The sequence below is a fragment of the Schistosoma haematobium genome, chromosome 2, assembly GCF_000699445.3.
Source record: "Schistosoma haematobium chromosome 2, whole genome shotgun sequence".
Lineage (NCBI taxonomy): Eukaryota > Metazoa > Platyhelminthes > Trematoda > Strigeidida > Schistosomatidae > Schistosoma > Schistosoma haematobium.
The window spans coordinates 20341811-20358612 of NC_067197.1; the positions used below are offsets into that span (position 1 = coordinate 20341811).

Here is a 16802-nt window from a genome sequence, read left to right on the forward strand (position 1 = left end):
CATGTATGCTCCGAATTCTCTATGCAGTGTGTACATTAGTCTCCCTCTTTTACATTTTCCTTCAAGATTCCAATTTAGCTCTTGCCTCGTATGTAGTTTGGGAATTTTTGTAATGCATGTCCTACCCACTTCAAACGTCATTTCATAATTTTCTCTTCAGCTGGAAGTTGGTTTGTTCTATCCCACAATAGGCTGTCGCTAGTGTTATAACACATTGAATACAACAACAGAATTAACAAAAAGGTTAAAAGTTATGATAACAACTACCAAACTACAGCATGATAATTACTTAAAAATGAGTTAATCATAGCAAAATCGAAGTGTTGTCAAAATCCCAATACTTGTGTCATATTTAATGCTTGAGTTTCGATATGTTCTCTCATGATATATGAATGGAAATACAGTTAAGTTCTTTACCCCCAATTCAGCGTCTGCACGCAAGAATACCCGTTCATACTAGGTTTTTGCTATCTCGACAATAAAAACAGCTGATGTGTTCAAGCTATAGACACTCGTGCTAAAATTCTTAAAATATGAAGAGAAAGTACAATTCATAGAATATAGATTCTTTAGAAACCTGACCTGCTAAACTTTAGGGAAGTGTGAACCCTAATGTTAATGATTTCGAGATATAATCTTCGATTACAAAGTGGATTCCTCATAATGAACCTTCAATCTACGAAAAGTAAACTTACTTATCTCTTATACAATTGTAGAACGTTTGAAAATAAGGTGAATCGAAGTTTTTCAGAACTTATATTACTTCTTATCTCAACTGATAGTATGAAGCATTTATTGGTTTAAATATATCAACTTCATCAACTATTTAAAGCGGAATGACAAATGTCGGTCAAACAGTTAATTCGACAATGAGTTGGAGTTAGACTTCAGATATTATGCAGGACCACGAAAAAAGTAAAGAAAATACCCAAAATTCATTAGTGGATGTGCATGTTATTTTTTTGGATGGTGGTACTGAAAAATTCTGTTTATCTGTGAGTTTATATCAATAATTATTTATGCAATATAATGACTTGAACATAAGAACGTCTTCAATGTTATTTTTACAAAACAGACTTTTCCTCGCGTGGCTTTCTCAGGTTATCTAAACGATTGACTCACTATAACCCTTAGTTTAAACACACCAAATTTGTTTTGAAGGTAGTTTTTATTGTTAATTAGTGTCATATAAAGACTCTAAGATGTATGAAACCGTACGCTGTATTCGTTTTATAAGTTGCACCTTCTTGGTCTAGTGCCATTTAAACTTCAGCTTGTCATTTCAGCCTACTGAACATAAAGATCTCTGGTATGTGACTGAAAATGTAATTTAAAACCTGCTGAAGTTCCACTATCATCAAGACATTTGCTCAGGACCACACAATGTGTTCATGTATTGCAGTGATACACATGTAAAACACACCCAATATCAAAGCAGTCAAGGTTTTAAGTAATTTAACTACTGAAAATATTTTTTAGCTTTAGATTTGGGCGTGATAACGTTTATTTGTCACCAAAATTCTATCACAAATAATTTTTAAGGTTAATGGATCATAGGTCCACTCATGGCATCTAATTCTAAGTTCCGTCTTGTCGTTCGTTAAACTATCTGACGGTAGTCCTTTGCTTATCTGGGCTCCTCTTTCAGTCAAAAATCAGTTCCTCCTATTACTATTGTTAACTTTCAATCACTACGGTTTTTCGCCGAGCTTGTATGTTGTTATTGGGAGGGTAATCAGATGCATATGTGAGATTCTAAAACAGAAACAGAATAGATGTTGATTCACAACTCAGCAAGTGTTCATAATGCGCTCGAACTAAACAGTAAAATTGATTTACAATCAAAAGTGGAACAAAATTTTCAATTTTAAACCACTTGGAATTTCGGGAAAGTATCCAGTGACTTTGATGATTATACTAAATCACACCATTCAGAGTCCTTGGTCTTACTAATGTCCTCAAATAATATATTGAATCCATGCATTATATGGTCAGCCATGAATAGATTTTTCTTAAGTGGAGAATGTTAGATTAAGATCTGAATGTTTTGTAACTCATAACATAGCTGAAAATCTTTCTATAGATATTATAATTTCAGGTGAAGCAATTCATGAAAAAATTAAAAGGAAAGAAATAATCTTATAGAAATCACTCTTATGTAACTTGAGTAGTAACTTCAATCCTGGAAAATAGCATGTGCTTGCCAAAATGTTGTAAAATACTCGTACCTTTGGAAGTTATCATTCGTAATATCATTATTAATTTTTTCACTCCAACTTCACGAGTTACTTTTCTGAGAGAGATTTCTGACGTTACGATGAAGCAAACTTCACACGTCTTTTGATCTTAATAGGTTGGTTTGTTCCGGTTATAAAAGGTGTTACGGGTTAAGTTGTCGTCAAACTCTGAATACTTGTAGCATCTTTATTTTCATAGGACTGTCTAATATGTAAATAGAAACATTGGTTCACTCATTTCTCAATTTTTCCGTTTATGGACCACCCTTTTTTGATCTATCCATTTAAACTTGAATATTTGGTGTAGACATGGACAACTATTTTTGCCTCTTCATGCAAGTCATGTCAGATTTTCTCTATCTGACTATTGCGTACGCTAATGCCAAACTGTTACACTTCGTTTTTATGTGGTTTAAAAGATGTGAAAGTTTCGTTCTTGTGATCTTTGTGAAATGACAGCGTTTTGATCTGTTTTTAGTTGTGGTCCTGGTTGTTTCCTAATTCACTTAATGTAGTTTTGTACACTACCACAATAAATCGAAACCTTTTACTGGAATTTGCATTCTCCAATAGTAATTGTGATAGATTTTTGAATAGATGAGTGTTAAGGAGCACCGGTCAACTGTTTCACGTGAACACTTTTTTAGAATTTATTTTACGTAAAAATATATTTGAGATAACTCAGTCGTTTTGAGGTTTATCGATTGGTAGCTAAAATAGAATGAAATGTATCGGGAAGACATAAGATTCTTTTACAAAGCCTATGCTTTTTGCATACTTAATAAGCACTACCACACAACGGTATTTATTATATGTAATTCCATCAATAACGCTTAAAAATTTTGAGAGATAGTTATCTACACCTAAAGTCCTCAAGTTGTTGCGTGATTAACATTTGACTATCTTGAAGTGACTTCATGGTTGATGAACTATGTAAACTACTGTGATTGCCATCAAATTTGTTTCAGCAGTAATGCATAACTTATACATCTTCCAAGCAATTATAAATACGGATATGCAGTCTAAGTAAATGATTTTGTCGAAAAGAAAAAAATATTTCTCTAAGTTCTTCATTTTTATTCAATGAAACAATGGGTTATTTAATTTTTCACTGATTACAGAAGCAGCTAGGTAAAAACACACTTAATGTGCTATATACTGTAACAAATTTGATGCTATTTTCCATAAGTAGTTTATCATTATAAATTATCTGAATTTTACAGTTTTTTGTTTTTCACAATAAGCATTTTACAGAAAGCTGTCTGTTGAATACCCCTACGTCATTGGTATTTTAAAGTCACGTTTTCTCATTCTACTTAAGCATTTATAAACCTCAAGAATAAATTCAAAGACAACTTTGTATCTCTCTGTCAGTCTCATGTTTTATTTAATCTAGGAACGATGTTTGGGTCTGGATTTATTTACTTTAGTCATTAAGAAGATTGGTACTTTTCAAAATGAGTATTTCGGGCTGCTATATTCCGATTTTGAAGGCAACAGCGTGAGTTTTTTAGTATTTTGGATCTTCTAAATACTATTTGCAAGTACCTTTATTGTCCAAAAATTGTTTTTCAACAGATCATGAGTGTTTATTCTATTTTAATTACTGCTTATTGAAAACATGGTTTTCAAAGCCTACAGAATACCTTAGAAGTCACTAATTGTATTGGTCGGTGAGTATTGCTTGGTAAATGTTCATTTGTCAGTATACAATATTCCACTGTATACGCTTTTTACTACCTTGAAAACCTCATAAATGACACACAACTGCAATATTTAATGAGTAAGATGTGACAAACATACCAAAACGTTGAAACATATGAGTTCAATTCTTATCTGTTTGGTAGAGATGTTTCTCATGTTATGGCTAAGTGTCCAATGCTCATTCGGTTTGGTCTAAATTGCTGCAAAAATAATTAAACCAGTACACTGTAAAATTAATATTTGTGTTAATTCTAAACTTGACTTCTATGTGGATTTTTAAAAAGCTATGTATACTTTCTATCATGGTTTGACGTTAGGGAAACGAAACGTGATAGCCAATGGGGACTGAACAACTTATCTGTCCTTGTTTTTAGTTTTCTAAACTTATTATCTATCCTTTATCGCCATTCTGAAGTTTGGTAACTTGAAACTGGTGTATTACTGTGATATTAATCAGATGGTCACTGTCGAGCAACAGTGTTACGGTACACAATCGTTCCTTTGGATTATCACTATTTAAGTAGCTTTTGAAGTGACAGCAAACTGATAGTATGAAGAAATTATATGTTCTTGATTAAATAAGTGGTTTTTGCATGAATTATCTGCACTGTTTTTTATTCTTGTTGTGGATTACTTTAGTGCTGGGTTGATAATAACAAACCCCTTACAAAGGTCTTGAGAAATTCAAGTACAAGACCTCTGGAGCTTTTGTTTGGGGTTAAATTTTTTACTCCGTATCCAAATCTAATAGAAGATGACCTTACAAGGTGAGTGATTACTTTCAATGATAAATACATGTTATATCCTTCCAAAGCGGTGTGAGTTATTATTTTGCTACACTATTTATATCATCTTCTAGGTACCTGTATGCTCTACAAATCAGGAACGACTTCTTTCAAGGTTTGTTACACAGTAATCGTAATACCAGTCTCTTGCTTGCAGCATTCATTGCACAGTGTAAGTTTATTGTTGTATATGCTTATAAGATAACATTTAAAACTGGTTACACCGACACATTAGGTCTCTACGTTTAATTTTCGATAAACATAACTAATGCTTCAAACTAAAATGAATTGACAGTTATCAAAGGGTTGAATCCGTAGCCACTTAGTTTTGAAATACCATTCTTAAAATCATCATGTAAAGCATCCCTTTTTCGGAATTTCAACGTGAATGAAATGCGTAAATGTTATCCTAATGAAGGTCTTAAGTATATCATTTGATGTGTTTACTAAATTCAGTGATTCTTCATTAATTTCAATTATTTTTGTTATTTAATTTGTGATTCGTCTATAAAAAGCCTCTAATTATCATCCATTAGCAAAATATGTGTACGATTCTAATAAAAAGACATGTCTTTAAGGGTTTGTGAAAATTGTTGGTTTTTATTGAAATCATGAGCTGATCCAAGTGTGAACATAATCGGAAACGTGGAGGTACTGAGTAACCGTTTCATTCTAGTTACACACTGAAGAGAATAGAAGATGGTCGCACAGCGTCATGGATTGACCGAAGCTAGATATTAATGTCTCTGGATGCCGGCTCAGTTGTCACGTGTGACACCGATGGCCCTGGGTTTAATTCACGCATGTGAGATAGTGGGTACGAACTGCTGAGCAGTCACAAACTAGAAAGCAGTTGCTGTCCAGTGCTCCCAGGTTTTCGATGGTAATCTAACACTGATCGGTTTATGATTTCAAAGAAAAAACGTGTCCTTCAATCAATTTCAATCTACGGCATTGAATTTTATAGTCGAGGATATCTGTACTGGATCGTTGTTATCCCATCAAAAACTTAAGCATCATGGATATGGATGCCTAATCACCTAACTTACAACACTTCGTCACTCAAACATAGGATTAAGCATTATTTAGTATTTGTTGAATTATTCGCCAACCAGGTTTAAAAGTACATAATCTTAAAGAAAAGTCGTTTGAAACATCAAGTGTAAACTTGCCTTCATAAGCTATCAGCCTACGTTTTACTTCCGATTGCACAATAAAACAAAATGTTTTGAAAACAATTCATCATAAGACTTAAGTACTTTATGTGACTCGAGATTCATATATTGTATTGAAATCGTTGTGATACCATCTCGGACATCACTTACTAATCATTTAAATAATTCACTTTTTAAGTTACAGTTGCATCTAGGAATAATTGTTAAGGTACAAAGTAAGCTACAAATCATTGGATGCCCTCATGTAGATAATTCTGCGCTAACTTCTTGATTAAAATGCATAATTCATTTAATTTTCAAATCTTTGTTGAATAGCTCAGTTGGGTGATTTTCAAGAGTCAGAATGTCGGTCGTATGCATACTTAAAGAAGCATCATTTATTTAGAACAGCACCAGATTCGTACTTAATGCGTCTTATGGAACTGCATCAAACGTTGATGTAAGTATTTTCTGTCTTTTAAAGCATTACCTTGTGTTTTATCCCTTTATCTTCTAATTATAGTTTAATAATTATCTAACAATTTTAAACATCGATCTAGTCTATTTATGTCAAACAATTAACAAATTTCCTAATCTATTTAATAGTAAGATTGACAAAAAATCAATAGTTTAGCAACCCAAAACCCGTGTGAAGTTTTCTTTAGAAAAGAATATTTTCAATCCTACTGTTTCACTAAACATCCGGTTATATTTTACTTGACATTTTTCCAGTGAAATAGTCTTTAAAAGAAATGAGGTAGATAGTACAGAATTCAGGCAAAATAATCGTTGTAAATTATACTCAACTTCTAAGCAAAAGTGTCAATCGGTACGTTCGTTTAAATTCTGACAAAATGCATGACGATGTATGTCATTAGCTATGTAAATATTTGAAATTCAATTATACCAAATTTTTCATCGCAAGGACGACGGCAATCAAGTTCTTTGACTATTAGACTTGTTTAAATAATTAATCTAAACCGTACTACTTTATAGTCATCAAAATACGAAAAAGTGCATAAAATCCTCAAGTGACATTCTCTAATATATCTCACTTCTAATAAGAAAGATGAGCTAGTCATTTCTCTGACATTTTCTCATTGTATAGGCATGCAGTTTCAAATAATAAATCGCACGATTACATTTGTTAAAGTTAGTCTATGTATAAATGTCGTAAGTGCTTATACAATAACTTAGTAGCGATTTTATCGTATGTCGTACAACTTCTGGATCTCTGGAACTTAGTTAACAAACTATAGTTTTATACCAAGGATAATGTTCATTATTCGTCAATATTTTGTTGTCGCAAGATTAAATGATAGTTTGTTTTAGTTTACTACTTTAAAAATATAAGTTTTGATTTTTAATCCAATCAGTTTTCCTTTGAATAATTGGTAAAATGAATATATCTCATACTTTTGATGTAGAGGAATTTCAAAATCAGAAGCCGATTATCGTCTTTTAGATGCTGCTCGCAAAGTCGAATTGTATGGAATTCGTTTACATGCCGCAAAGGTAGGGTGAAGTGTATTTTATATACTTTTTTGTCACGGCTACTATGTAGGAGAGTTTGCCTAATGAAGCCTTTTATTATCTCTTGGCACATGTGCACTTAGAAATATTTGTACTTAAGTAAAATAAACGATTTTGGTTCCTTAACTAACCAGCTTATTTTTAAGGCATGTCATTTGGTCTTCCAAATGTAAAACATGAGTAATTTTCATTTTAATAATGATGATTTGAGTAGCTTTACAGCCCATCGGTTCCCACTGGGATGTAGGAAATTTGAGTTATTGTGCTCCAAATTTGACGTGATGTTCATCTTCTAGTGCACGTCTAACAACTATCAAATATAAGGTTGGTTAGTATTCTACGAAATTGATGCAAAGTTATAGCAAATGAAGGTGTTGAAATTCATTTATTGTGCGTTGGTTGGAAGTAACTCTTGACTGCCTAAACCAAAGACGCAGTAGCTGCAAATTGAGCGTTTATTAGACTGAGCTACTGTTTCTTGATATACTATGTTATGTACTGAAATGCAGCTTTATGTAAATGTTACTCAATGGAGGGTGAGCAATATAAAGTTCTATAGAAAATTATAAATTATTGTTTCTATGTAATGTTGATTTAAAATTTTATTAGTTTCTAACAAGTAATACTTTTTCTTTACATGCTTTCAGTAAAATCTGTCATTCTTATTACAGTTTTTAATTTTTTACATTAAATATCAACAAAAGAATGAAGACGTTCTAGTGAAGAGATTTTTATTATCAATGATATGGTTTTCTTAGGCTGTAAAAGCTTATTAATAGTTATCTTGACATGTAGTAATCTCTAATAAATGAAACTAGTGTTTCGTCATTAAACTAAAATTATTTAATGTCTTAAAGTATTGGATATTTAAGGTTATAAAAAATAAAGCGACATTAGATCATCTAATTAAGTTTTCAGAGATTATAAGAATATTTTAAGTATTGAATATAATAGTTTATGAATAAATTTCACTTAACAAAGTAATTAAAGTTAACAGAAGTTTTCAAGAATTGAGTAAAATATGGCTGTTGCACCATTTAACATAGTAATCAAAAATCATCAATGGACTAAGTTGTGTAATAGTGTTTGAGTTAATAATAAATTGTAATTTGTTGAATAAACGTAGAAAATAATTATCTAATTTACAAAGAACATGTTCAAAAATATTGTAATTATAAGGGTTGTCAATATCATGAAAGAATAGGAGATTGAATATAACCATTTTATCCATAGAGATCAGGTTTAAGCTGGTGAATTAGTATAGCTACAACTGTGCACAAAATTTTGATTCCAAACTTTCTTCAACGCAGTTTTCTTTACGTTACAGATAATCTTGGCCGATGATTCTCGTGGTTGAGTTGTTCATTGGTTTGTATTCCTCTTAGGACAGCCATATGTGATAATGCTCGCATAGTGATTTATTAAGTACACGCTTTGTATTGCCAACATAAGATACCCAACAAATGCAAGTAAATTGGTAAATGCTCTTCATTAGATAGGACTTTTACTAAAGAAAGCATTTCGGAGCTCAGCTGCATTAAAGCTCTTTCTCAGAGCTCTACATATCTCGTTTTACAGCTTCTCTGTTAGAACACCTACTTTTAATTCAATGTTCATATATAACATTTTCTTTGGAACTATAAGGGTATTTTTAAATAGATGTTTTGGTTTCAAGTTACCATCAATAAACTTTGACGAAAAATCATTTCCAGTAAGATTTCATTCGACAAAACTATTTTTCCACTAAGATTTAAGATTCGCCTTTTCGATAAAATCCCAGGCTATATTTCTTAATCACTTTATGATTCACTCATTTATAATGTATGAGCCAATTATTCACATATTCTTATTATTTCAGAACACAGAAGACAAACCAGTAAATTTAGGAGTTAACCATTTCGGAATTATGATTTTTGAGAACTTTTCTCGTATGAACACCTTCAATTGGTCAATGATTCGTAAACTTAGTTTCAAACGTCGTAAATTATTAATTAAACTTCATATGGAAGCATATGTGAGCAGTGATTTATTACTTTTCTTGTATTTTAATCAGACATTATTGTACTATTATGGTTATTGGTAATCTTACACTATATGTAATTTCAGCGAGACTATATTTGATGGACGAACCAATCAGGTATAAGATAACAGGTCTCAGATTTGGGCGCGAAATCCACTCATCCATTTGGCCAAATAAAGTCTTCGCATTATAGCTCATGTCAGTTCGTGATGAGAACACTAAATCTAATTCCTAACCTTTAACATCAGCCGTAAATCATAATTCTAATTCCTCACACAGGTTTATAACCCTCATGTGATGCTAGTTATTAGGTGGGCACTCTCAAGGTCAGTTTAGCGTCGCTCAAAGGTTGTCCATAAATTATAGTCTCACCCATATTCATTATATATTGATAGTATAAGCCGCAACAAAGATAATCAGATTGTTGGGAATTATTGAAATTTTCGAAAACATATACAATATCAGAAATGTGATTATGAGTGAAAACGTAAAAACGACTATTATTATTATTATCATTATTATTATTATTATTATTATTATTATTATTATTATTATTATTATTATTATTAAATGATTGATGTAGATTAGAAGAAAAAGTGAAAAAACTTAACTTTTAATTTTTTTACAAATGACAAAGTTTGGTTTAATTACTTGGCTAGATTAAGCATATTTATACACTTTCTTTCCACAATTGATTGATCACTTTCTTTTCAAATGCTTGTTCACTAGATGTTTAATTAAATTATTGCGTCTAATGTAGAATAAAATTATCACTGAAATCATTATCAATATTATTTCTGCTAATCAGAGGTATCTGTAGTCAAAATAAATTATAAATAAGAGTTTGAAGTAAAAAAAAATTATTTCATTCACGGCCGTGGGTGGGGAGAGTCAGCTCTCCCTTTGGAAACGCTCTCACATGGCTACGCGTTGGAAAACCCCGATTCCGAATCAATGGTGTACATAGGCTCCAGGATCCTGGAGGAACAAATGGCATATAAACTAACTGTTGGTCACTGCATCTCCTTACGTTGCTCCACTGCCTTGTGGATCAGACGTTTAGGTCGAAGGCTCCGGGTGTAGCCACCTAATTAAACCATCTGCCTCGGTTTGGGCACCCGGGCAGGATCACAGCCCACACACAAATCAAGTGACTTGTGTGGCACACATTTGTTCGGTGCCCCTTTGTACAGATATTTATGTGTTCCAATAAATAAATAAAGGTGTATGTGAAGTCATGCACAAATCTTTTGATATGAAAAATTGATGAATTTATATTTCTTTTCAATTTTTTCTTGGCATTTAGAATAATGCGACATTTAGGCACTATATAGCTTGAACGATGGTATTTCTGCCGAAAATATAATTTAATTTCATAAATGTGAAACTGCTTTTGTTTCAGATAACTATTCTCAATCTTCCTGAGTCATTAGAACAAACTGAGTCATAAAAATATTGTAGAAGTCAGTGTGGTATACGTGTATTATATACCAACTACGGCGGAAGATACTTCTTTGTTACACTTTCAACATGATTATTATGGTTGTCTTACCCTTGCTCACTTAAAGTAATCTTATCTGATCTCTTTAATAAATCTTCCAAGGAGAAATTATTATTTATTTCTATTACTTAAGAAATCGAAGCTAAGCATAATTCATTGTATGGTTTGATTGTATCAATATTATTTAAAATTACTATCGAGTATTAGAGATATATTTTTAGTTTTCATTTTTCTTGAAATCATGTCCTACACTTACAGTGTTTATAAGCTAAAATACAAGGAATGATCTATTAGTCTTGTTTTACAAAATTTTTATCTTTACTTAATCAATGCCTTTTATTTATTTTTATTTTAGAGTTACGGAAATGACATCATAGAATTCTCATTTCCTACACGTAATAGTTGTAAAAACTTTTGGAAAAAATGTATTGAACAGCATACATTTTTTCGTTCTATCTCACCATATGGTAATAGGATGTGCGGTACAATCAATCATCGTAATTCTGTCGTATTTCCTCATTCATTTACGAATATTTTCACTTTACCATTTGGAAAACTTCATAGATCAGCTAGTTGTGAAGCGAACGGCCTATTAAACTCAAAAGCATCAACTCATAAACAAAACAATGAAATAAGTTCTGACATGTGTAATACAAAAAGTTCTCAAGATTCTCATTTAAGTACTCCCGTTAAACGAGTCAGTCATTTGAATCGATCAGGATCTAATTCTCAGTAAGTTGATTTTTTTCCCAGATGTAGTAGGTATATTTTTCTGTCAAATTAATTCATCTGTAAAATCCTAAACAAATTTTGTCAGTTTTTCTTTCTACTAAATAATGACCATTTTTATTTTTAATAGTAAGTCTAATAAAATTGTACTTCTTTTAATTACATGTGTGAAACATAAATACAAATTCTAATGGGGATTACTTTTGATATATTTAACTTTTTGTACCCGTTAATACTATGGTTACTGTTGCAGTTTATCGTGTTAGTATGAAGGATACGGTTTCTATGGGAGTTTTCCACCGAATTAATTTGTTGTATAGAAATTATGGCTGTCTTACCTAATTATGTAAATAATTTTCACTTGACGTTGACCCATTTATCGTAATTCGTTAGTGTTGTGAAAAATGACAAATTAAACCATTAAACAGTAATTAAATGACACTTTATGCCATTTTTTATTAAGCGTTGAAATTCAATTAATTTCCTTTTCGTCCTGATGGTATTGTTCTATTTTATTCATTTTGTCATTTTGTCAAGAATTATAACATAATTAAGTTATTAATGAATTTTCAGTGGGAGGATATTTTACGTAACTGGGTTATAATTTTCGGAAAAGCAATCAAGCTAAATAATCACTTATAAATCAATTCACTAAATTATGTGATATAGGTCATGCGTTAAATGTAATTACGATACTTTGCTATTAGTTGCCAAGCCTCACAAAGTTCTTATCAGTTAACCTATTTAATGAAAGAGAAGGATCCACACCAGTGAATTATATCTCAACTGAAACACAGGTGCACGGTAGCAAATCATTCTGTTACCAGAATTCACGACCTAACTTGCAGAATACATTGTTTGTATTACAGTATCCAACATGACAGCCCTCTCCATTGTGCTATTTAGTTACTTATTTAAGAAGGTATGCTTACACCGTGTTAGATTTGATGATTTCACTCAGTTTCCAAAACTATTCGCCTAGGAACTCGCGAAATGCATGTTTTGAATAACACCAAATGATATTCATTAGAAGACCAAACTGTAATCTTTTGCGAAATCAAGTACGTCATGTCACAAATCATACCACATATATAATTATGAGTGAACTGTTATTTAACGTTTTATGTACATCCCTTGTTCCTACCATGTTATTTTATATGTATAAGCTGTTTAACATTATATAAAATTTGCATGTAGTGTTTGTAATAGAATGCTTTTGTTTTAGGTTCTTGAATGCTTTCAAAACAATGCAATATTTCATTAATATCTGTTCAAGCAAACAATGCTAATTAATAATATAAATTCTAGGAATTCAGTAACACTTTTTTGTTTGTCTTAGTTTTGAGGAATATGTTAATAGTTTGCTTATAACCACAGTTTATAATAATTGATTGTAAACCAAAATACCCTGTTCTATAACTTTTGATTCTTCCTATCAAATGTAGGAATTCAGTATACATTTTTTAACCAAGTGTCATTTACAGTTGATTAGTACTTTTTTAGATTACTAAGTTTTTTTTTATAGTGATCTGTAGAGTTTTATTTAAGTTGTTCATTTACTCTTCTAAGTCACTAAAAGAAACTTCATATTCTTTTTTTCTAGCTTTTCATCTGAATATAACTCATCTAGTTTAAAGTTTAATCCGTATTTTGATGATCGAACAGCATCGATGCGTAGAAAATCGCATGCTTTGACAAAATTACTTTCTCAGCAAACTCCAATCACTGGTGGTGGTGAACACGTTGAACTATTTCGTCTTTCATTCACTTCACTGATTCCATATTCATCTTTATCATTTGATAGCAATAATATTCCTGGAGCCTCGTCTACTCTACCAGAAAGAAGTAGTTTCAAATGGAATTGGTGAGTTTTCTGTGTTTTTTTAATTTGTTCGATGTATATCTAATTTAATATATTCCTCTGTAAAGATAGTTAATCGTAAGTGCACTGAAATATCAACCATTTGATTTCTGACATGAACTCTGATTTGATGAGCGATTGCGATTTCCTACGGTTGATTTTCCTGTAACAAGAAGTGAGTTTATTTATTTTAATTCACTATAGTTTTATCGATGATTCGACCAATTGCTTATGTAATATTTATTTCTTACTGATCTTTCTGTCGTATTTTATTTGTAGTAATCGTGCGGTCAGTACGTCATCAATAGATCGTCAATTATCTTCTTGTAGACGGAAACTCAGTACACATTCATATGTTCCTCGTCATTTTTCGGGCACTATCAGCAGACAATCATCCGCATCGGAAGATGTGAATGCTTTAGATTGGTCTGATTGTAAATTTTACAATCAACGATCTACCCTCACAAATTACAACTCAAAGAGTTCGTCAAATTATTTCGTGTATAATTTATTATTTAATTGAAATGCCGAAAAGTATACCTAACCTTAATATTTATTAAAATATTAGTATATTTGTTACTATAATTATCTTAATTTATAACTAGTCAGTAGTACAGGGCTGTCACTTATTGAAAGACCGAATGCAAGAGCATTTTATCACATAAAATAGATATTACTAATTCAACAACACTCTAGTTTCATTAGTACCATCAAATACATTATTTTACCATAAGCGTGTGTTTGTGTGTATGCGATGTCGGTCAATCACTTTACACACTTAACTGTTGATTAACTTCAGAAACTAAGCCGAGTGTTGTTGTTTAAAAAATTAAAAGTTGTTAATAATTTAATTTTGTTTAGACTTTCTAATAAGTTTGAAAAGAAAATTCCTTTTATCTCTAACACTCAGTACACAAATAGGAAATCGTTGATTTCGATTATTTATTTCATCTTTTTTACAAATCACTACGTTTCTTACGAAATTAACCTGACAATCATGTCTCTCACTGATTATCCAGAAGACATGCTCTCTCTCTTTTTGAAACTTAAAAACAAAGCTCTGTTGACAGTTCAACTTTTACATTATTGTGTATCTGTGGTACTGGAATATTTCGTAAAGGTTGGTAAAATACATCATGGTATTTCAATTTAAAAATTTTAAAGGAGAAATTAAATATTCTCCTTGCTTAGTCGCTTCAGTAAGTAACTATCTCCAGTTAATTACAACTTCTTTGCTGAGAATAGAAATGTTATTGACATTACCTAAAAATTTTTCAAACTATATTCATTATTGATAATAGAATTTCACTCGAAAAATTGCAAATTTAGCTCTTAAAAGGTTCTCGATTGATATGGATCAGCAAGAAAGGTTTATTCTCAGATCCCCTTTTTTTACAGTTTACCAATTAAAATTATGTAAGCTTTAGAAACTGAACTAGTTATTTATTGCTTGTTTGTTTTTTACTTAGATTCAGTGAATATATTCAAGCCATCTGAAAATGTGTCAGTCTGTTCATCTTCTTGTTCTTTAACTTCGGAATCCTATCCTAGACCAGTGTCAGCAGACGATGAACCGTTAGATCATACGCAATTTTTATTAACCTCAAAAAGTGATCTGTCGAATCTTTATGTTTGTGAATTAGATTGGAGTGCAGATGAAAAGGATACATCACCTATATCTGTAATCTCTACCAAACAAAGTAAACAGGTTAGATATAATTGTTCTTTTTTAACAATTGAAGGTATAATCATATAAAAACAGTATCATACTTAACTGATTCCCAATGTAACCAAATTTAATGAAGTCATTTGTTGCCTTGATTGTTTCTCCAATATTTAACATAATCAATTCGCATCCTATAACTTTAAACGATGTACTTTACCCTAAACTTGACCAATTTTTGGATTATTAACCTGGATATATAGTGGTTATCAATCCTACTGTTCACTTTAAACATCCGTGATAATTGCTTTTCTGATAGTTGTTAAGCATACTAAACGATCATTAAAAAAACATAAGAAAAGTTTTCATCATGATAACATTGGGTTACGGCACTTTGGAGATTGTTTGATACCAGAATAAATTTCCGAACGTTGAGATTTAGTAATCGAAATTGGATTATCCGATTTTGTTCAAATTACCATAAGACCATTGGTTAATGAGTTATCTACCTGTCAAACGGAAACAGGTGTATGGTCCAGTACTCTGTGTAGTTTAATTGCTGTGCTTTAATTTGGATGTTAGTATCTCTTATACTGTACGAGTTCCAAATGTATGGTCGCTCCAATAATTTCTTCCAAAATTTCATTCATAGTTATGCAAGATTCTTTATATAGTTTATTTTTCTCTAAAAATCTTTTTGGAGTTAGGAATATAGCTAGAATTTTTCTGACTAGCTTTCATACGATTTTGTCTTCAAATTATGCATTACTAACCTCAAACGATTTTTCATGTCTTGCTGAGTTCCATCATTATAATGTCTCAGGAGACATTTTATATACATTACGATGTTTAAATACAAATGAAATAAGAGGCTTAGTTATTTAAAAAAACTCAGTTTTTAACCAATTAGGTTCCAAGTTGTGCACTTGCAAATCCAGTACATGGCAACGGATACTCTACAAATGAATATTTTTGACCTTACCCAATTTAAAGATATATTATTTGTTGTTGAAATACTAAAACTTGGTAAACTGTTATATCACATGTTTTTTAATCATTTCATCTCGTCTAATGATGCACTTTATGAATTCCGTAAATACACTCAAGGTATAATAAATTAATGAGCATTTATTATTAACATTCTTCTTACAAATTTATTTTCATACTTTTTCTCAGACTTTAACAAGTCAAATACGTTCTCCGTTTATGTCATCTATTAATCAATTTAATGAGACAACAGAAATTAAAAAACATCATATTTATCAAAAAGAATATGATTTAAATATCGGAATGGGAAATTACCCAACATCTATTGATAATATGGAACAATATGCATACAGAATTGATAATCAACAAACAATAATTCCTGCTTGTAAAAATAACATTCAAGAAGAACAAGGTAGTAATGATTATCATGAAAATATTGATAGAATAATTCATAATACTAAATTCCTAGAAGTTAACGAATCAAATGATGATATATGTGATCTTGTCAGGTAGGTGAACTATATACAATATTCAGATTCGTTTTTAGAAGTTAGTATTATTATTGTATTAAAAATCTGTTTTACTGTTTGTTTTTTTGTTTAAATTAATATTGTTCACATTTTCTTTT

The 16802-nt window shown here is 31.0% G+C and overlaps 1 protein-coding gene across 1 annotated transcript in view; it reads left to right on the forward strand.

Moving 5' to 3' along the window:
- The first annotated feature begins 838 nt into the window (after nt 1–838).
- Nucleotides 839–16802, forward strand: part of MS3_00006418 (uncharacterized protein) — a 42267-nt gene continuing 26303 nt past the window's right edge. The window contains exons 1-12 of the mRNA XM_051214557.1: nt 839–995; nt 3634–3738; nt 4581–4708; nt 4801–4898; nt 6217–6340; nt 7308–7395; nt 9272–9427; nt 11290–11666; nt 13267–13527; nt 13804–14006; nt 14994–15232; nt 16364–16683. Of these exons, the coding sequence (XP_051067744.1) occupies nt 897–995; nt 3634–3738; nt 4581–4708; nt 4801–4898; nt 6217–6340; nt 7308–7395; nt 9272–9427; nt 11290–11666; nt 13267–13527; nt 13804–14006; nt 14994–15232; nt 16364–16683 (2198 nt within the window). The 5' untranslated portion in view covers nt 839–896. The remainder of the gene's footprint in view (nt 996–3633; nt 3739–4580; nt 4709–4800; nt 4899–6216; nt 6341–7307; nt 7396–9271; nt 9428–11289; nt 11667–13266; nt 13528–13803; nt 14007–14993; nt 15233–16363; nt 16684–16802) is intronic.